A 21,887-nucleotide genomic window follows, 5' to 3' on the forward strand; every position below is an offset into this window, starting at 1 on the left:
GAGAAGAGAAATAAAAATGATTGTAAGCCTGGAAAGTGGTTGCATTAAGACAGACGTGAGAAGCACTATTTAGTTTATTAAAAAGTAAATTAAGGTATGATTTATTCATACTGAATAAATAAATCTGTGAGGAATAGGAACGTGATCTCAGAGAGCTCTACAATCTAGCACAGAGATTTAATGATTTGAAGTTAACGTCCTAAAATTTAGATGAGGAGTAAAGTGCAAGTTTTCCATTGTGTGGTTAATTATCCTTTGGAAGAAATTACTTAGAATGATGATACGTTTTCTAGCAGTGGAAATTTTTCAGTCAAGACTGGATGTTTTTCTAAAAGATAAGCTCTATTTCAGTCACAGCTGCTAGACTAAAAGCAAGAAAAAGATCAAAGAATACACCCTATGGTATGCAGGAAGTTAAATCATATGATAACAATGGATTCTTTTGAACCAGTGAATATAGATTTACTATTAATCAAATCAGGGATGAACCCAGCTGCACAGAAATTAGGAGGGTTGAGCTACCATGTAGCTGCAACAGAAGCTGGAGTGCATGAGCAGTGCCAACTGGTGCTAACATGGAAGTTACAACTTAGAGCACCTAGTAAATCAAACTACAGTATCCACCTCCCACATGCCTCTCAATTCCAGGGAAGCTTTGGCTCCCATCCAGATCTGAACTGTGCCGCCCAAGTCCATCTCTTTCAAATGACAGTTTTGAAACTGTAAAGGACTTTGAACCAACCCTTTCCAGAGGAAGATATTTTGCTAAATTGTACACATCATACTGAAATACAGAATATTGAAAAACTAAGTAATGTTTGCTAATATGAAACAAGTAGGTCTAACAAAAGCAGAACTTCTGCAGCATAGTTCTTAAATGTAAACAGAAACAGTAAGACAAATACAGTAAAAAAGTCTTTAAATTTAACATGCTCTTCAACAGATACCATAAATGTAGTAGAGAATCGCAAGTCAGAAAATACATCCAAAAGGAATGTGAGAAAAATACTTCATAAAGTTTCAGATCAGTAACTTATATCAGACAAAAGACTTCTGCTAATCAATAAAGACATCTGCTAATCAATAAAGGGTATGTATGTCAATGGTACTTCATAGATAATTTCTACTTAAATTTCTTGTAACAATAGATATCCATAGAAATTCCCTACAGAAAACTGCTTAAATATAAAGGTAATTTTTTAACATCTGTAACATATAGTGTCCTAAAGGAAGATTCCTACAATTTTTTTTATGTTATCGTTCTTTAATCTTCGTTATCATCTTGACTTCAGAAGAAAATTAAACATGTCTTGCTTTAAGAACATGTTTTGATCTATTTTGAAAATATGTCCTAGGGAATAATATGCTGTAACAATTTCTCAAATATTTTCCTAGAGAAATCAGTTTATCCACACATATCAAACTCTAAATGATTTTTTTTAAAAAAAGTAAGGTATGATTACAAAACTATACAGAATATTCTGTAGCTCAAAAGGACTAACAGCTGTCTTTTTATGAAGTTTGTGGTCTTTTCATATAGCTTAGACTTTGAGATTTACTTTGCTTTGTATTATAAAAATTTTGCAACAGGTGTTTAAAGAGAAAACTTTCTTTTTATTATTTTACATATAAGAAGTATATCACTAACCTGACAAGTGATCTCACTTCTTTTGAGGAGTGCTTCTCCTACAGTGAAACTACATTTATACATAGTCATTCGTAATTCACTTACCTTACATGTATAATGGTTGGCACATGACATCTTGTATGGACCAGGTTTTTAAAAAATAAACAACTTTTAATTCTCTTACATTAAATAAAAAATAGAACTGTATATAAAATATATATATGCATTTTATTTTTTCAGTTTCAAAAATGCACCACTTGAAGTGTTTTTAAAGTAAAACCACAATAAAATATTTTTCATATGTGCTGAAGCACCAGTTCTACAAAATAAGAAATATTACTCATGGTTTCAACAATTATTTTTTGTTTCTTGAAGTTATCATTACAGTAAGTCTTGCAGTACTTATAGCATAGATTTTAACATGCATGGAAATAGTTACCTCTTCATTAAGTTGACATAAAATCTGCATCATGTTGTTATACCATTTGACATCTGATATGTTGGATGCAAAATAAACTCTACTGGCAGATCAACAATCAATTTTAAGGCTTGAAATTAAACACAGATTTAGTTGAAAATGTGCCTCTCTTCCTATATAGTGGTATAACACACATATCCACAAATTAAATGAAAATAAAACACTATCACTGCTACACTATCAGTAAAACATCTTCTGTGCACTGTATGTGTAATGTCTCTATTATGATAACTCTGAGCTCACAACTGAGAATTACAGAACTATAATGTGTAGCAAAGCCTCTCTTTTGCTTTTATTTTTGAGGTGTTTAACAGGCCACCTTTATAATACAATAATGCACAGATTAATCTAATTAAAACTTTTAATGTATGGTATGTATACAAAGGCAGCTGTTTGAGATGATGACAAGATTGTATATAAATTTGGTATCTGTGAGTCCAATCTCACAGGTTTAGACACCACTATACTAGAAACATCCTTATTTGGCAATGTTTCTCCAAATATGACTACATGCATCAGTTAGTTCATTCTGAATGCACAGAAGGATGGAAGATGCATAAACTTTTGGCTGCATCCAGGCCCCCTTTTCACTGGCTTCCTTAGCGTCCTATCTTTCTCGATTTAAAAATCCTTGGGCCTTCAGAAATTCTTCCTTATGATCTCAGGGAATGCTGGATACTGCTTCTGAAGTATTCACATACCTTCCGACACCTTCTGGCAGAAACGCATTCAAATACAGCATGCCCAACACACACTGCTCAAAGATCTAGTGAAAGATGTCCCGGCCCATGACAGGGCAGTTGAACTAGATGATCTTTAAAGGTCCCCTCCAACCCAAACCATTCTATGATTCCATAATTTCAGGTTATCGTGGCTCCTCAACAGCAGCAGTGGTAGAAAGTAGCTACCCACTTAGTTACTGGTGCTAGTATTTGGTAAAATTAGTATTTAAGGCCATCCTAGGGCTTCTTAAGCCACAAGAGAGTTCCAGTAGGAGGAAAAAACAAAAATTATCTATAGGGACATATTATAATATTCTTAAGCATTTCACTTTTTTCTCTGTAAGTTTGTTAAATGAATTTTACAGTGAAAAGAACTGTGAAAGATGGCTTTGTGCTTATTTTGCAGCCATTACCTCCTAAAGCAGCTGAAATCATCTTGATTCCCAACATAAGTCAGGGCAGTACAAAGGCTCGTTGCCCAGGATATTGCACAGGTACAACAATGTTTTTAAATGGCAGTGTATCAAATAGCAATTAAATAAAAGCTTATAGGAGGCCAGAAATTAATCCATTGTTGTTTTGTAAGTTCAGGAAACCAGAAGGCATGATGTAATGGGAAAGAAGGAAAGAGGAAGCTCAGAAGAGTCATCAGTGCCTTTAAAAAAATTACATAATGAGTACAAAAGCAAAAATCTCATTGAGGATGAAGAACGGGAAGTGTAGAGAGAGCTTAATCAGGCAAAATCATGAGCTCTTCAGTTGGCTGAAGCTCAGGAAGGATAGAGAGTGAGGACAAGATCAAATAACTAAGAATGAAAATAAAAGAATAACACAAGCATATAAGGCCACAAACCAAAATGCAACTACCAAGGGACACACAAGTTGAAACCATCATTTTGTTTGATACTTCCGTAATAATCAAGAGGAAAAAAACCTGTTAGTCGACAGCAAGCTTTCAACAAATTAAACCAAGAAAGCTAAAAGCATTAATGGGTCTTTTTTATGCATTAGTCTTTACTATGTTCTAGTAATATGTACTTAATGCCAATGATGATGCAGTAAACACTCTGCTTATGCTAAGGATATAACGAGTCAGTAAGTACTTAGAGAACTTAGATGTTTTCATACTAGCTGATCTTAATGGAATCCACTCTATGGTACTGAGAGAATTGGCTGATACCAAAGACCATGATTAGTTTGCAGAACTGCAGAAAAAAAGCTGGTGTTAACAATGGAAAACAACGTCAATATTACCTGTCAATATCACAGTGTTGTCAGACAAAAAAGCAAACTTTACAGAGAGACTTATAAACAGAATTGTAACCTGTAAGATACAAGAAATCATCCTTCTTTGGTCTGGCACTGATAAAACCACAGTTTAATTACTACGTTCAGTCTAGGTATCATACTTCAAAAAAGATCCTGACCAACTTGATGAAGACCAGTGGAGGACAGCAAAATATCTCAAAAGTATGATCTACACAGAAAACCAGAAGGAACTGGAGTTGTTTACTCTAGAAATGAAGAGAATAAGAAAGTGGTTTAAAGAACAGCTACAAAGACAGTCATTGGTTCTCCAGGTCCATTGTGCATAAGACAAGAAATAACAGGGTTAAATGGCATCAGGGCTGATTTATGCTAGGTATTAGAAAAACTTTAACGGTAAGAATATTTTAATTTTGGAATATGTTGCTTACAACAGTTATGAAATCTCCATCACAGGAAAGAAAAGTTACAGAAATATTTGTCCAGAAGACACAGAAAGAATTGATGTTGTTTTGGAGACAAGCAGATGGAGTAAATGACCTCCTGCATTCTGCTCTAGCCCTATTTTCTATTACTTATTTTTAGTGAAATTTTGTAAATATTAAATGTTTTTTATTAGATTACCTTATCATGCATTACCCTTCTCTTCACTAAAAAAGGAGGATTGATCCATAATAGATAATAAGATCATAGATACATACAATAGATAATAAAATATACAGGCTTAAGATTTCAATATCACCTGTTCCATCCTAATTAAAACCCTTCCTAGTCAATACAAAGCTTTAAATTTTGAAACTATGATCTCAGTTCAGTAGGCTAGGAAAGAAAGATATAAAATTTCCTCTAGAGTCATCTCTGGAAAGGGTAAACACCATTAAAGTTTTTGCAGATGATCCGCCAGCAGGCAGAAACATTAGCTTTTCAGATAGCTGAGATGATTGTACAGGAGCTGTACAGGTGACCCATGGCGTATCTAACCTGGTACAGTCCACTTTATGGCATGAATTACCCCATTCCTTTTGCTTGAACCCTCTGACATAGTATGTGGCATTATTATGCCACTTTGGTGGTCTTCCTACAGCAAAGACCTGTATCAAAGTTTAGAATTGTCACAACTGACACTAGAGAAAGGACAGTTTTATGCGAAAGGCACCATACGTGGACTCAGGATACCAGTGGTCTTTGAGTCCTTTGACAAAGTTCCTGCCTGCTACTGGCCAGATGCCTTTTCCCAGTATCTTTGTTCCCCACTTTCAACTGAAACCTAAAAGCATTATTGGAGTACAAGTAATAAAAGTACTAACAAGGATTCCAAATGTGTTGCCCAATTCGTAGTAAAATGCACATACATGCATGGAAAAATATAAACATTACAATCAATTTATAGTGCAATTCAGTTTCCTGAGAGAAAGCAAGATTAAATAAAATGAAAATTATACAGCTTTTGGCTCACAAACGTCTCTATAAATATGGTACCTATTTGGAGGGGTTTTTATTAATTTATTTCATTTCGATTTGGATTTAGAGTGAATATGACTGAATGCAACCAGAAAATGAAATATTGTTTTACTTTCCATGGCAATGTCAAGGATTTTTTTTTTTTCCTGTTTAGACCTATGGCTGAAATTTATTTTGCCATAGTAAAAGTTCATTTTATTTACTGTATTAAGTAAGTCCTGCATAGATACCTTAATGTGCATGTCTGTGATAGTAAGCCTGTGACTGAATAACAGGAAACAAAATTGCTGTTTGTGGGCAGTTTTGTCATTCTTATGTACAATAATACCCTACTTTTGATTATGAGTATATACAATCTGAATGGCAATTACAATATACTTGACAAAATTCAGACCGAACCCACCAAGTCAATATATTTTTAGAAAATACTGAACGAACAAATAGCTTTATGTGATATCCAAAAGAAAGTAGGTCAAATTATAGAAACCTTTACTGTTATACCAGAAATTATTTAATTAAAATTCATTAACGGAATGAAAAAACTCCTAGAACAAAAACATTGTTTAAGTGGAATCCCAGCCAAAAATATTATTAAAATATTGCCATTTTTATAAAACAAGAAAGCCAAAAAAGTAGTAAAGCATGAAACAGAATTCTTCATTTATACCTTTGTGACTTTTTGATTTTCTGTTGAACTTGACTCTCTCAAATCACAGACCATTTTGTAATTTTCTGCTGGAAAATTCTTCAAAATTTAAATAAAATTTGATAAAGCTTAATGAAAGACTGAGTATTGCAGTATAATATGTATAATATACTTCAGCAAGGCAATTTTCCTATGCTAGTGAACCTCTAAACACTCTGAGTTTTGTTTTAGTTTAAATACTAGTTCCAATTTTTCATTTTAGTTTATAAAACATACAAGCTGCAACTTGTTAAGAGATGAGTTATGGACAAGTATAACTGAGTTATGGAATAATTCCCTGCCCCACTTCCTGAATCTTCTGGCATTCTTTGGCTACAGCCTGGCAGTATGTAAACCATACAGATTAATATAAGTAAAGCCAGTGGAAAATCACAGGCATCACAAAATCCAAACCGTTCACATTAATACCTTGACACTGACCCTTGACAGTGGCAGAAGTGACATATATGTTATGACCCAGACACAGTGAGTTTAAATTGTCACCATACTTTATGAAACTGAAATTAGTTTCCAAACAAGAGAGTAAGTCTATTATTTTCTGAGTGAACCAGAAGGTTTTGTTAGGCACCTGTTCATTCCCTCTTGAAAACTCTCCTGAGATGTATCCATTCTGTTAGCTTTCCTTTTCTGATTCATAGTAATTGGATTCTACTGTAGAGGAGCTAAGACTCAATGGAGTCCATGTGCAAACACACGAACTTTTACTTCATTGGACTAGGAATAGTGGAATGATTTTCCTAGTAACTTCTGAAACCTCAAACTTGGAGAGAAGTGAAATGCTGACCCAAAAAACACAGAAAACCTGGCCAAGGTAATATATAATATCTTAACAGTGCAAGTTTATCTTCCTCTCATTTGTGAAATTTTCAGTTTAGGAGTGTATTTGTTCCCCAATTGCATCTGGAGAATTTTGTAAAGACAATGGACCGCACTTTTCAATGCTAGACAAATTTGGAGAGAAAAATAAGAAGATTGTAATTTGCACAACAAATCCATGATCCCACTGTGATTTCTAGATCAGATCACTGCAACAGATGTTAATTTGGGATTTAATCTAATTGATCCATCAGAAACTACTGTTACTGCAAAATGTCACCATTCAAGAATGAGTTTTAGCTCTGGCTTAGGTTTTAGTTACCACAGGCCACCTGTAGTACCTTTGATAGCTGTACCGGAGTTCAGACCTCAGCTCATCTGGTAAAGTGTCTTCAGGTAACTGTATTTACAGAGTAAGTCTTAGACTGTCTCCAACTCACACCACAGTCTCCCAATGACACTCCAGCATGAATGAGCTCAGCTTCAGCAACGATCCTAGACTTCCTCTGCCCACGACAGGCCCTTTTAGCATGTGAAAATTGCTGTACTTAATGCACAAACCATGATCTTTCATCATTCTCTATAAGAGAAGCCACCCTCCTTGGTACCCTCTTATCTCTTCAGCAGTACACTGCCTTCAGCTGTCACTATCACTAACACAGATGGAGTCCCTGAACAGGTGATTTACCTCAGCATCCTTGATGATAGGGTCATGTTTTTGAAAGTGACAGGCCACACATTTCTTCAGCCCTAACTGAAGGAAGATTGCTCACTCGTTTGTTTGGATCATGACATACTGAATCTCGGTCACTGTCCTGCCCTCTCCTCGCTTTCAGAAGAGGTTGCTCTGGAAAACAGAGACTTACACACTTGGTAAGTCACACACAATGGGAGAGTTGTTCCATTCAATGCTTTCTGGTATTGAAATGCAAAGCTTTCTGCATGCCTCCATCTGTGGCCAAAAGGTCAGACAACTCCCTCTAGAAACGGCCATGCTAACGTCTACCAGCAAGTAACGAATCATTCTGGGGTGGGAAATCCATTGTCACAGTAACTGTAATAGCAGTGTGCAATGTCATCATGCATATACTCAGCCTGCCTGATGAGCATCAGAAACATGGCCAATACCACTCACAGCTTGACAAAACATGTTCAATTGTGAGGTTAAAGAAGATATTTGTATTCCATCTTGCTGCCTGCTCTAAAGGGATAGTAACTATGTATATAAAAAGACTAGCCTCTCTGTAGTAACTCAGAGCCTGGAGGATCATCATGGATGCTAAGATAGGATACAGCAAGTGTGTGCACCGCACCCAAGTCTTTGGCATTTGTGTCTTCTTCAAGCATAGAGGACATCAGTGCTGGTAGGATACCTGTATTGTTGGTAAGCCTGAATACCCTATACTGTCATGAGACTATAGTGCCTATACAAACAATACAACGCCTTCAGCTCTTGCAGGCTGACCAGAGAGTTATATTCAGACATTTCATCATGAGATGATTGATTTTATACAAGTATCTGCATACTCTGTGTCCTGAACAAAGCTGGCTGCAGACTTGAAAACCTCTGCAAGGCCAGCAAAGAGTGCTTTTATCAAGTTTAACAGAATCAGGCCTTGGCATTCAGGACTAACTTTATTCAACCTAAAACTGCTGCAGTCCTATATTGTTGTGTTGCAAGTGGGCTATCTCCTTAAATTTAAATTTTTGAGCCCAGTTACCTGCAAACATATTTTTATATAGGCTTCTACCTGATGTCAGCCTTTATCTGCCTTCTTTCCTCCCTTTCTGCCTTCAGTCTCTGGCTGAAGTCATATGTGATGCTACATGAATCACAAGCTCTTGAGACAAACTTACCCTACAGTCATCCTTCAATGGCCTTCAAAGTGTCTCTTTGACATGAGCAGTGAACATTGAGGGCTCATGGTGTCCTTGAGCTATGCTTCCCTCCCAATTCCCTCCCATCCCATAAAGATACCCTCCTAAAAGATACCAACTAGCTAAAAGGTACCAAATGAACAGAAAATGTTCTTTCGGGAAAACTGCTACATATGGCTAAATTTGTTTTGCAAGAAGAACAAACAAACAAGCTCTCAGATGCATTATGTGCCAATACAGATAGGTGAGAACAGCTAGTTGGGCTAATATAGACCAAAGTAACTCATAAGGCCAAGATATAAACTTAAAAGTGATTCTTGGCTAAAGACAACAAAAATGCTGTTTCTCAGAACAGTGAGTAACTTAGATTCATATGATTTCTCAAAGAAATATGTATGTTTTAGTGACCAGAAGGCAGATAAGGTCCTCTGCATCTGTGTAGAAATTACTGGATTTTTTTCCTTTGCTTTTCTGATTGCTCAGACAACATCAATCTCAGTCAGATGTCACAAAATCAGATGTTGCTGGTTTTTTGGTCACCTAATTCTTGCAAATTTCTTCCAGATGTTTATTTACTCCTGCTTTTCTCCAGAATCCAGACAGCCTCTCTCTTTCTTCACCAACTCAGTGTCAGAAGAACCATCATAAAAATGTGAGGATACTTTGCAGCCCACTCCCTGAAGAGCTCCAAAGACAGTGCAGCATATGGTGATAAGAAAGTAAAAAGCTGTGCAAAGCCAGTAGGTCTGGTCTACTGAAACCCTTCTGAAGAACTAGAGGCAAAATAAACCTATAGGATCCTGATCACATGCATATTGTCTATGTAAACAAAGCTCAAGCACAGTCACCAAGCTGGCCAGGCCAAAGTTAAAGCATAGGTATCTAGCAGATGCCCATCAATTAATTCTTCCATTAACTGAGGACTGACAATTAGTTTCTAAGGCTGTTACCAAAAAGGCTGATCCTTACTAAGTACTTTAAGGAAAAACGGCCAGAAAGTATGCAAACCCCTATTGCCAAATACATAGAGAATCTGGAACAAGAGTAGGCCTTCAAAAGACTACTTCACATTACACTCACTGACAATTTCAAATGCGCAAGACTGTGGGGATGGGAGTCATCTGTCTAAATGCACTCATCTACAGCCATCCTACATTACTGATAATTAAGATCGAGTCATCTATAGCCATCCTACATTGCTGTTAATTAAGAGCAAGTCAACAATGAAGTTGAAAACGTGATCCATCTCACTCTGAATTAGATGCTTAAAATATCAGATGAATCATATCCTTAAAGTGCATATTTTTTCCATTGATCATAAAGGTAGCATTGAATGCCCAGCTCAGCTACAAACACCTACTCTGTTTACATTTAGAGCTGAGTGAGAAGAATCCCAATCTAGGTCTTGACTTTTATGTCTTGGTGCAAGAACAAGGATACAGCCCCCTCCCTGCCTTTGGCCACTCTTTGGCCACTTCATCTGAAGAAAATAAAGCATATACATTCTTAAAAAGAACATGCCAAAATCAGCAGGAAATGAGGATTGAATGAGAAAGATAAAAGGGTCTAGGATTAAATTAAAAAAAAACAAACCTAAACAAACAGCACTACTGTTTTTTAATTTAACAGTGATACTTGTAAATCCTGACTACAGACTTGGAGATGTGACATAGGCTGCCCATAATACAGATGTACTACTGACCTTGTGTGACAGTGTCAGACCTGCCTAAGCAATTTTGATTTTCCTAGCACTTGGCTCACAAAGAGACTAAAAGCCTTAATGTTATTACAGCTATTTTATTTTTATGGATCCAACTCATTTGGGAAACCAGTGGAAGTGAATCTGTGGAGAAAATTTAATGAGGTTGAACTAGGAAGGACCTGTGCCTGTAACAGGCTACTGGAGAGCTGACACATTGTTGAAGCTTCATAAGCACTGAGCAGACAGAAAAGACAGTGTCATTTGAAACCAGCCAAATGAGATTTTGCAAGAAAAACAAAACGATACCAGTAGTTTATGAAAAACTAAGGACAAACGTTCTCTGGAGAAATAAGCAAACCTAAAAACTGAACTTAGTGAGATCATAGGAAAAACAATTATAGATTAAGACATGGCTGAAGCACAGGCATGCTTCTGAAATAACTGTGTGTATAGTAAGCTGTGATTAAATTGAGCCTAGATCCAATGTGGAACACTTAAAACCAATGAAGAACACTGTTCTCACTTCTTAAAACTCTTGGTAGCTTTCAGACACAATCATGTTCTAATCCTTTAGGAAAGCCAACAATTTTATTATCTACTTCATGATTATAAAGGCTTAAGTCAGACTGAGACAGCTGTGGCAATTTATAATTATTTTAGAGGTACGGTAGTTATGGTGTCAAAACAGTAGCTCATTAGTTTAATTACCTACTTTTCAATAGAATACAATCCTGCAGAAAGAGGAGAATCAAACTTCAGTTATATTACATTCTTTTCCTCAGCCCTTAATTTTTGACATACCATCTCTTCTTTCTCATTTTTTGTTGAATTCTACTTTTTTTGCTTTTTTTTTCTTTAGTTCAATCTTGTCTTTTATCATCAGGTATGAAACTCTTAGAAACAGGTGACCCTCAGAACGTTAATTAAACTTCCACTACACAGAAATTCATCAGAGTTGGTGTTAATGGTCAAAAATCAACTGGCTGTTATGAATTTTATATGTCTCTTGTGATGAGGAATGATTGTTTGTACAGTATTTTGAGGAGAGAGCTATGCAAGTGCTTCAGAGTTGCCAATTATAATAATAATTTGAGAGTTCACCATTTGCCAATATTTCCTACCCAGTAAATTTATCATAAAAAGATTTCTTTTTCATGATCAGCACTGGCTAGGTTGTTAAAAAATACATATCTTAACTATAAAATGCAGTTTTACCATATTTTTATTCCATTTTTTTTTCAGTAATCACATTCTTTACTGAAATAAAAAAAAAAAATCTTGGCTAATACTGGAAGATAGGAACAAAAGATGTTCGTGAACAGTGGAGAAGACAGTGATATGAAGGCTGACAGGTTTGCCAAGGCTGACAGGTTAGCCAAACATGTGCCTAGAAACACTAGCAGGTGGCACATGATTATGTCTCATACATTTGGTATTTTCTGAAAAATAACAGTCTACCACTTAGTCAAGCTACAGCAAAATTTATTTTTCATCTTGGTCTTTCAGTTCAGTTGAATAACCACCTTCATATTACTCCACCATATACTTTCATAAGGGAAGATAAAAGATTTATTGTTAGACATTCTGCTAATAAGGTCAGGTAAAATATCTGCAAAGTTGGTCAGTCCTGAAAAGATGCATTACACCGTGGCAAAATTATTTTATATACAAAAATATTTTATATGCACTTATATATGCTTATTTTGTATTTAATAGCCAAAATATAATCTCATGCAAGTCTTGCTAATGTGATATTTTAAAGAAAAAACAGTTAACTCTTATCCACAAATTGTGGAAAAAATAATATAATGTGCAATATACTTCCTACACAGATCAGATACTTTTACTCCTATTAGATTCTAATATCTGCATCTATTCCACAACTAGGGCCAGATTTCAAGATTACAGATAAATTTCTTTGATAATTTTGCACAAACAATGATTTCTAACTTCGTTATGTATCTGACCAAATTCAAAACTTCTATGTTAATCATCTAAGTATCCAATCATATTTGTAAAGTTCTACCCACTGGTAACTCTTCCTGGAAAAATGGAAGCAGAGTCAAGAAATAGAGAGTTAGTTCCTCAGAATTTGTATTTGCAGTTCTCTGTGCAGTTTGTTGGTCAGGAATATCTGTACACACCAGAGATTTTAGACTTTTTCTATGACTACCACTAATCTTTTGAGCAGTATTACAATGTGTAAAATAAGTAAATAAACAATTGGTACTTTAGGGGGTACACTGTAACACTAATACTATTTTTTCATGTCTTACAAAATTTAAAATTACTTTTTGTGTAGTTTCACTTTAAATGAATTAGTCTTTGAAGACCCATTTTATTCCTTAGGCTAATATGTTCATGTCTCTTTTGAGGTTCTGCATTTTAGAATAAAACAATTACTTTTCTGCTAATCCCAAAATACAATCAATTTCTTAATCCATGCATAGTTTATGAAGCTGATTTAAATTTTATAGTGAGTAGTAGTGTAATTTTAATAATTTGGAACATTTCCAATACCATTATAACTTAAGAAAGCTATACTTTTCCATTATGCAGTTAAAAAATACTGCATCTATCCTCTATTTCATACAAATTTTGAGAAAAATCTACAAGCCACATCAATATCTTTGCAAGTGCCATAAATTTATAATTGGTTCATATAAAAGAGTTGCTGTATACACCACCTGTTAAACCACAGGAGGGCTGAGACTGCTACACAACTTTCATTTGCACAAGAAAGTAATAATTTATTTTGAAAGGCTGGATGTTTTCTACCTTCCTCTTTATGAGGAAGACATCTATTTTTCAGATATCTAAAACCTTAGACCTCAGATACGACAAGTCTCGCCTTAGAGATAAACTGTGACTGACTTTATATTAATGCATAGCAGGGAAGTGTGCAAGCAGTTGTTCACTGCTTCCTTCTTCCCCTCCAAGTAGAGAAATGTCACATTGCAAACCTTGCACACAGAGTGCAAAAGAACTCCCCCCACACATGCAACTGCCATTTAAGGTGTAGTCCTCAAATGTTCTGAAATAGGCTCCCTGTTTCTGTAATAGGTTGAACCTTCCTTGTCCACATTCCTACCCTTCATGCATACATGGATTTCCTGCACCCTGGCTTGCCCCAAGCCCCTAAATTCCAACCTCCAGATGTCTTCCTGTCTCTTTCTGGGTAATAAAACTATCCCATACTGTTTATCAACAATATTTACATCAACCTCTCATTTCAGATCCTGCATCTTAGCTCCCGGCAGAGCCTCCCTGCATCATTTCACTGTCTGACTTTCTGCACTTCTAACCTGTATCCTTTCTTCCCCAAGAATGCTAGTGCCTTCCATGTACAAAGAGCTTAGCTGGGGATCCACTATTCCTTCCTGCAAGCCAATACATAGTTGTATTTCCCTAACTGACAAATTTGATCTTCCTGAGAAGAGGAAGTAAACTGTCTGCGGTGCAGCAATCACACTACATCCTCGTGGCTCAGCTCTCCTCACACTGCAAAGGGGAAGCAGAAGTGATGGGCAGTAGGTCTTGCCCAGCCAATACTCACTGCAATACATGCACTGTAAGAACTAGACCCATAGCTTTGGTCTCTTCAAACTTTCATTTCCTTGACCCAATTGCCTAGAAATAAGTGAGGACTTTTAGAGGGGTTGGAGAGAAAGAAAAGGAAAGAAGCAAAGACCAGAAGGAATATTCCCGTACATTCCTGCCTCCCTGGTCTGTTTGCCATCTTTCTGTAATGTAAGCCCAATACAGAGAGGCCTTCTGCCAGCTACAGGAATGTTGCTTGAATGCACCAGTCTTCCAAAGTTCCTGCCAAAATGCAGCTCTGGAGCAGACCTGAATACCCAGTGTATCCCACAGTTCTTTCAACCTTTTCCTTGTCCAGTGAATGAGATTTCACTGAGTCATGGGACAGACATCCTCCCTTCCCAGCCATCAACTGTTATGCAGCACCAGGGCACATGGACACCTGGGAGCTGGTGTTCAAGGCTATAATCAGGGCACATCCTCCCTAGCTCCTGTGTAGTGCCACAGCCTTTCCCCAGCTCCTGGACCTGGCACAAGATGCAAACACCTGGGGAGATACAGCAGGTTTGTCCACCTACGATTCCAAAGTAGAAAAGAAACACAATGCTGTTCTGAGAATGAAGTCGTTTGAACTGGAGTAATTCAAAACAGATATGAAATTAGTGGATATTTTACATGAAGTGTGAGATTGGACTGGTTTCACTAGTGTATCCCTGAAATATAGCCAAAGTTAGAATGACTTTCCAGATAAGAAGCTGAAGGAAGAATTCTGTAACTGACATGGTCCTGCATAACTCTATCCAAAGCTCACCCTGGCATAGGTGTACATATAAATCACACCCTTACAGGGAACCAAAACCAAGCAGCACAAGGGCTTAAGGGATTAAAGACTTATTCTGGAGATTGGAGTTATTCCTGGCACAGTCACCAGCCCCAATTCACCTCTCAACATCTCAATTTTATCTTAAAACTGGCAATAATCAGTGCTCAACAGCAGGCAGCACAAAGCATTGTGCCTAGCTCTCACCTTTTTTTTTCTCCTTTTTTTTTCAGTGAACACCAAAGCTCTGCCACAGCTCTGCACTTCTACCTGATATTCCCCATTTCTAGTAACAAGATCATTGTAAAATGGGACCCCTTCACCCTATTCCTAAATTTTTTCACATGTAAAATGTAGTCCTTCCTCTAGAAATCTAATATTTCAGAAGCACTACTTTAATAAATAGTGTGAAATCTGAAGCAGGCTCTCCTGAGTGAATCTCACTGTTACAAACATCAACAGAACACTTCATTCCAATGTTATCTACTCTAGCCCCAAAAGATGCCTAAGACAATGCCATCACCAAGCTCACTGATCTGTCTTCACTGCCCATTCTTAAGTTGATGGGGAGACATGGCAAGAGCACACATGTTCAATCTTCTGCTTCACAGCCCTGGGAAGCTTGAAGGTAGGACACGGAGCCAGACCACAGAAGCAGCTGCTTCCCAGTGGAGCAATTCCAACATGGCTGCTCTTTCCCAGAAAGGACAGGGAATGGAGAAGGGCAAAAAGTCAGAAGGGCATTTCCCCTGCACTGGAATTTTCTTTCCATGAAGAGGTATGTATAAAATACATAGCCTACAGGCAACATTCACAGGATCTAGCAAGTTTGCTTTATATAGGAAGCAACCGCCTTTCTAAGTTTTAATGGTAATCTAACATTGGGATAAAACCTAGGTATCTTTCAGGTTTTATGGAAGTTTTGTGTTTGCAAATTGATCTTTTACAGAGCCTTGCTGAATTGCGATTCACATTTACTTTAGCAGACGTTAAAAAAATGGTTGCATCTACAAATTATTGTATTTTCTAACTTGGTATCTCAAACATCTATTACTTAAGGCATTTTATTATATTTTTAAGATGTGCAAACCATGTATAATACCTTTGAAGACACACAAGCTCTCTGAAATTTGTGCTTCTATATAAATATGCTTGTAGATACTTAAATATCGTAGTCATAAATTTATTTTCTCTTCTGTTGCATGTGTCATGAACACTTGCCTACATGAACAACAAGAATGCCAAAAAATCTCCTAAGTCTGGCCAGAAGTGCAGTATTTATACTTGAATTAAAATGAATTCCATGTGCAAGCTAAAGTAGCACTCCATCAATAAAACATTTCAACCACTGTCTGTGGTTGAAATGCCACTGAGGCATCTCTTTTCAGCTTTATCTGACACTAGGGATTTCTTGCTTTACGTAGCTAAGAATCAACAAAGAACTATTTTAAGTACATCTTAAAATACTTTGTTTAATATTTAAAGAACTATTGGAAGACTTGGGTGTGCATGAATACATAAACAAGTATACATTTGAATTTTCATAACAAACCTTTTTCATATTATAGAATTTTGTATTATAAACACTTCTTAACAGGTACTCACAATTTGATCAAAAATGCTCCCCTTTCTTTTTCTAGTTCTAAGCCATTAAGTAATTTTGCTTGTTGACAACTGGAACAAAATATACTCATTTCTAAAAGAGGAGCATGAAAAATATATTTTCCTATTTGCCATTCTCACTTTTCATTCAGAATGGTTTCATGCAAGTGTAGATATGTTTCAGTATTGAATCAAGTCCAATACTAAAATCTAAACATGATTATATGAAGGATCTAGAGAGGAAAGGGAGTTTGAGAATTATGTAACCAGGAGAGAAGAGCCTTGTCGGTAAAGAGGGTGGTCCATAAATGGGCCAATGAAAAGATTTCTGGGAGTTCATCAACAGTAATGAATTTCAAGTATCCTCTCCAGGAGGACCTTGGGTCCTTACTAACTAGCATGTTTATTTCTCTGAGCATTCAGAAAAGTACAAAGAGATGGTCCATAGGACAGACAGAAGGAAGCTATTAGTAGACTGAAAGATTTGAAAACACCACCTTGAACTGTAATTACATGCAAATAGAAACAATTGTATCATGCAAAAAGTATATATTGTGTGTTCAGCATTAGTGGATAGCCTGAGCAAGTTACATGCTCAATGTTACATGAACTGAGAACAAGCAGTAAGAGTGCACTGAACACTGTTTAAAAGACTTGAGTTACTCTTCTACAACAGTTAAAGGACTGGAAGGAGCCAAAGCTTTTCTTATTCCTCACAAGTATTTCTGCTGTACCAAACGCCAGCACCATCATTTTATCAGTCGGATGTGTATACTCTGTAGCTGTACTCAAAAAACCAAATAAACCAGCGCTTTTATTAGTAACTTACAGTACATAAATTCCAGTACAAACTTGTAAAGGAATTTCTCCTGAGGGAAAAACATAATTAGTTTTAGAATTTTCCAGAATAGTACAGGGTTGTTGGTTTTTTTACGTGTTTCAGACATACACAGAATTCTAAACATCTATATTTATAGGTTCCAAAAGATTTTCAACAAGTCTGTGTAAAAAAAACCTTTTTCGTTTTAGAGGATGCCTGTTTATCATACATTTTCTTGTCCACTAACAGCATCTATCCAGACACAAGACCACGTTAGAATTACTTCAGTCATGCATTAATCATAGTTGATGAAAGACTTTAGGCAAGTATTCAGTTTTAATAAAAACTCTTGAAAGTTATTATCCACATAAAGAAATATCTTGGAAAGTTTCACCCAAAAAGCAAACCAGAAACCCAATAATTAATAAAGAAATTATACCATCTTAAGTTTTAAATAACACTGAACAGATGGTTTAATCTAAGGGTCTATGTAGGCCAAAAATAGCAGATAAAAAAAATGCAGGAGAAACGGGTGTGTGATAGGAAAGTTCACAGTTCCAGGATTTGAACATACTACATAGCAGGGCTATTCTAAAATATATGGAAGGTGGAAAGGATGAGGAGCTGGTCTGGTGTCCTCAGATGTAGAAGGTAAAGAGTAGTTTGTTTGGTTTTTTTTATAAAATTTATCAACGCTTCTTATTTACCTTTAAATATTTTGCAAGTTTCTGAATTCCCCAGTATTCCGATGGCAAATCGGTGTTTCCTTCCTGACGACGTACAGGCTGTTCTTCATCTTCCTCAGTCTCTGACGAACTTTCACTAATGTCTTCAAACCTGCCTGATGTTTTACTAAAAACAAATAAACAGCATCACCCATTTTAAACAGTTATAAACTAATATGAACAAGCACATTTTAAACAGGTATGACAACACTGCCTGATAACAGAATTAGAAAACTATAATTGATGCTACCAAATACTAAGTATGGTGATAATTACTGTAGATACAGAAAATAAAAATTAAAAAATTGAAGGAAGAAAAATAAGTAACCCATACCATTTTGAAGCTCGTTGTATTTTAACAGATTCAGAAGAAATGCCACTGGCTTTCTTTTTGATTTTCAGAGACACAGCACTATTTCTCCCTTCTTCTTCAGTATCTTTTTTTGTGGCCTTGTCACTAAAATATTTGTTTTTATTGAAAAAAAATTATTATATATATACATAGAACAAAAAAGCTATGGTTGGACACATATGTCAGTACATATGAGCTTATGATCCTACACAATAAACTTCATTAAAAAGAAAGTATGCTCTGTCTTAACTGACTAATTTTGCTTTAATAAAATAGTGAAATATTAGAAAAATTATATTATGCTGACCTGTATGTGATACAAGAACAAAGAATGAGTATATGCAGACAGACCACAGGTCCATTTATCCTAGGATACCATCTCCAATCATGACCAATAGCAGCTATCTAGGTAACAGTAGAAGAATAATGGAAGAACATGGAAATTATTTTTTCCAGAACATTCTTCAGCAAATTGTGATGCAGGGAACTCTTGATTGTCCTTGCATTAATAGTTTTGGACGGATTTTTCTTCCGTGAATGTGAACTCACATAAACAAATGGCCTCTACCGTGCTGTGGCAAAGAATTTGAGAGCTTAGCCATGTGTTGTATGAAGAAATCTCTCCCTTTGTTCTGAACTGGTCTCACTGCCTCATTTTCATTTGATGCCCTTTATTCTTGTATTAGAACAGACAGTAACTATCTGTTCCCTATTTATCATCTCCATTAATGATTTTTTGTATCTGTCTTATTGTCCCCCAGTCAACTTTTTTCCAGGCAGAAGAGTTCTAGTCTGCCTAGTTTTTACACACACTTGAGCTGTTCCAGAGATTTGATCATGCTGAATATAATATACCTTGCTTTCCTCATATTCCAAAGAAGACTCCGAGGCCTAGCTGGGCACAATCTCTGGTGCTTTTTTGTCCCTAATTTACAATGCTGTGAAAACAAAATGTCAAGCCTGGGCTGGTCATACTATCACAGTCACAACAATAAAAGAGAATACTACTCATGATTACAGCCAGTTTCACTACATCTAGACTCTAACAATGACTGTGGAAAAAGATAAGCTCTTGTCCCTGGAAAACCACATTTTTTTAACTGATGACTGTAGGTCACATCCAAAATCTCTTAAAATGTTTCTTGCAAGATGTCAAACTGACAGACTTGAGAAGATACTGCCTTTTTTTTGTAGGGTGGTAATCAAAGCCTTTCCTTCAGATATTCTTCTTCCTCCGTTAACACAAAATCAGGAAATATGAAATCAGAATGGAGTTCTGATTTCACAAGACAAAACCAACAATATCCAATACATGTATACTCTATTTTTGGGTGTCCAAACTTTGAGATAATCTCCTTAGTGAAGACTGTTGCTAAGCAGAGCTAGAAAAGTGGCTCATATAATATGAAATCATTAAAAATTGATAGTATAAGTAAGAGTCATCTTAATTTTCCATCCTGGATCTCTTTTGCCTCCCTCAGAAAGTGTAGTTTAGATTAGATTGTCTACTCTGTCTTGCTTGAAAGGGCATTTTACACCAAAAATATGATAATATCACAGTCCTGGAGGACCAGTACTGCAGATGGTTGCAAGATATTTCCCTGCCTTGCTGTGGAAATGACATAACATCATCAAAGTTGTTGCATGACGGAAGAAAACTCTTTGGTAGTCTGTACTCTCTTCTTAGAAATTAACATGTAGTAAATTTTGTTTTATTGCTCCTAACTTAAGATAATAATGCAAACCTATAACATGCAGTCCAATCACGAGCACAGTTTAGAGAGATCTACAAGAAAAATCAGTTATAAAGATAACTACTTATCTGTGGGAAGCAGAAAGCCCAGTATTCTTCCACTTCATAGATGGTTCTAATTTTTTCTTGTCAATGGATCTCCTTCTTGCTGCAGAACTTTTCACTTTCTCACATACATTCTTTTCTGTAAGATCATAAAGGTTCTGGGATTGGCCAGAGACCTTAGCATCAACTACTTCCATACGCTGATAATTCTTCTCATATGTTGGTTCTTTAAAAAAATTATATTCCTAATAAAAGAAGGAGACAGTTTGTCAGTCATATTGCTATATGAATAATGCATATTAAAACAATAAGTTATAAGCACAATTCCAGGATGCTGTGCTTAAAAATTGTATGTATTAAAGGTAGAATTAGATTATAAGCATAAAATCAGATTGCCTTTAAAAGAATGAAACGTTAATCTGGAAAGTAGCTGTTACTGTGTGCAAATTAAAGTTTTTGAAATAAATGAACTAGCTAAACTTGGAACTTCTTGAACAGAGTTGAAAATTGGGTGTTGTTCAATTTCTAATATGTTAAATAATTTGTGACACAAGCACTTTTATAGAACCTAATTCCAAATGAGTTTTAAGATCTAGAATTGCAAAGTCAGTCATTCTGCTTTCAATGGATCATTTATATAAAAACTATTTCCCTGCATAAAGGATTTACAAAAAATTCCCACAAAAAAATAATGAACATAAAACTGAAAATAGGCTATGATAAACTGCTAGACTTCAGTTCCAAGTAATTTAATTTGATATAGTTTAGAATTAATATAAACACATTCCATTTCAGTTTTTTCATCTTCTGTCTCTCAGGACAAAACACTGTTGAACAAGTCACATACAAGAATGGAGCTGAGTGGCACCTACCAATCCTTCAGCTGTCTGTGTCTAGTACCATGGCTGATCAAAAATACCCAGAACAGAAAAGACTCTTGTCAACTCTTATTCTCTATTGGAACATATTCAATTTTTACAGGAAAGACAGCATACAATCATTACTTATTATTATTGTTATTATTGCAGCTGTCACTACCAGATAGGTGAAGACATTCCTTTATGTATATCTGATTCAAGGCAGTTTTAAGGAGACTGTCACAGTATGGTCTGTTTTTGACTAGTCCCTGATGTGAATCAGCTGTTCCAGGCTTGCTGACTCAACTGTCTAATCATAAACTAACTCATGCTAATTCTCTCATTCTGAAAATGTACTCTAGACAAGACACTTTAACGATAAACTAGACAAATCACAGGGGAATTGATGCTGTAGCTTGACCAGCTAAGCACATGTTAAAAAGTATGTTTCCTACAGTACTATATGCCAATACAGCAATTCTAAATGTTAGCTTAAACAAGGCCAAGAAGATATTCTAAAATTGAATTGGTTTTGCAATACATGTCTACGTAATGAGCTTTTTGAAGCTATCCTCTCCCCAGAAAAAAAAAATCACAACTATTTCCAGTCATAATTTATTTCATATAGGCAACCTTGGAAATACAGATTTTCTCTGATTTTCAGAGTTTTAGAGTAGAGATTTTACCTCAAAAACAAATGCTCTGCAGCTCTACAGT

At 35.9% G+C, this 21,887-nt stretch overlaps 1 protein-coding gene across 2 annotated transcripts in view; it reads right to left on the reverse strand.

Annotated features, from left to right (window-relative positions):
* ODAD2 (outer dynein arm docking complex subunit 2) overlaps positions 1-21,887 on the reverse strand; it is an 88,674-nt gene that overhangs the window by 59,049 nt on the left and 7,738 nt on the right. For both annotated transcript variants that reach the window (XM_030010683.1, XM_030010680.1), the window contains exons 8-10: positions 20,338-20,558; positions 18,498-18,629; positions 18,146-18,290 (exon numbers count right to left, since the gene is read on the reverse strand). In XM_030010683.1, coding sequence (XP_029866543.1) covers positions 18,146-18,290; positions 18,498-18,629; positions 20,338-20,558 — 498 coding nt within the window. The remainder of the gene's footprint in view (positions 1-18,145; positions 18,291-18,497; positions 18,630-20,337; positions 20,559-21,887) is intronic.

Source organism: Aquila chrysaetos, chromosome 3 (assembly GCF_900496995.4).
Source record: "Aquila chrysaetos chrysaetos chromosome 3, bAquChr1.4, whole genome shotgun sequence".
NCBI classification, from domain to species: Eukaryota; Metazoa; Chordata; class Aves; order Accipitriformes; family Accipitridae; genus Aquila; species Aquila chrysaetos.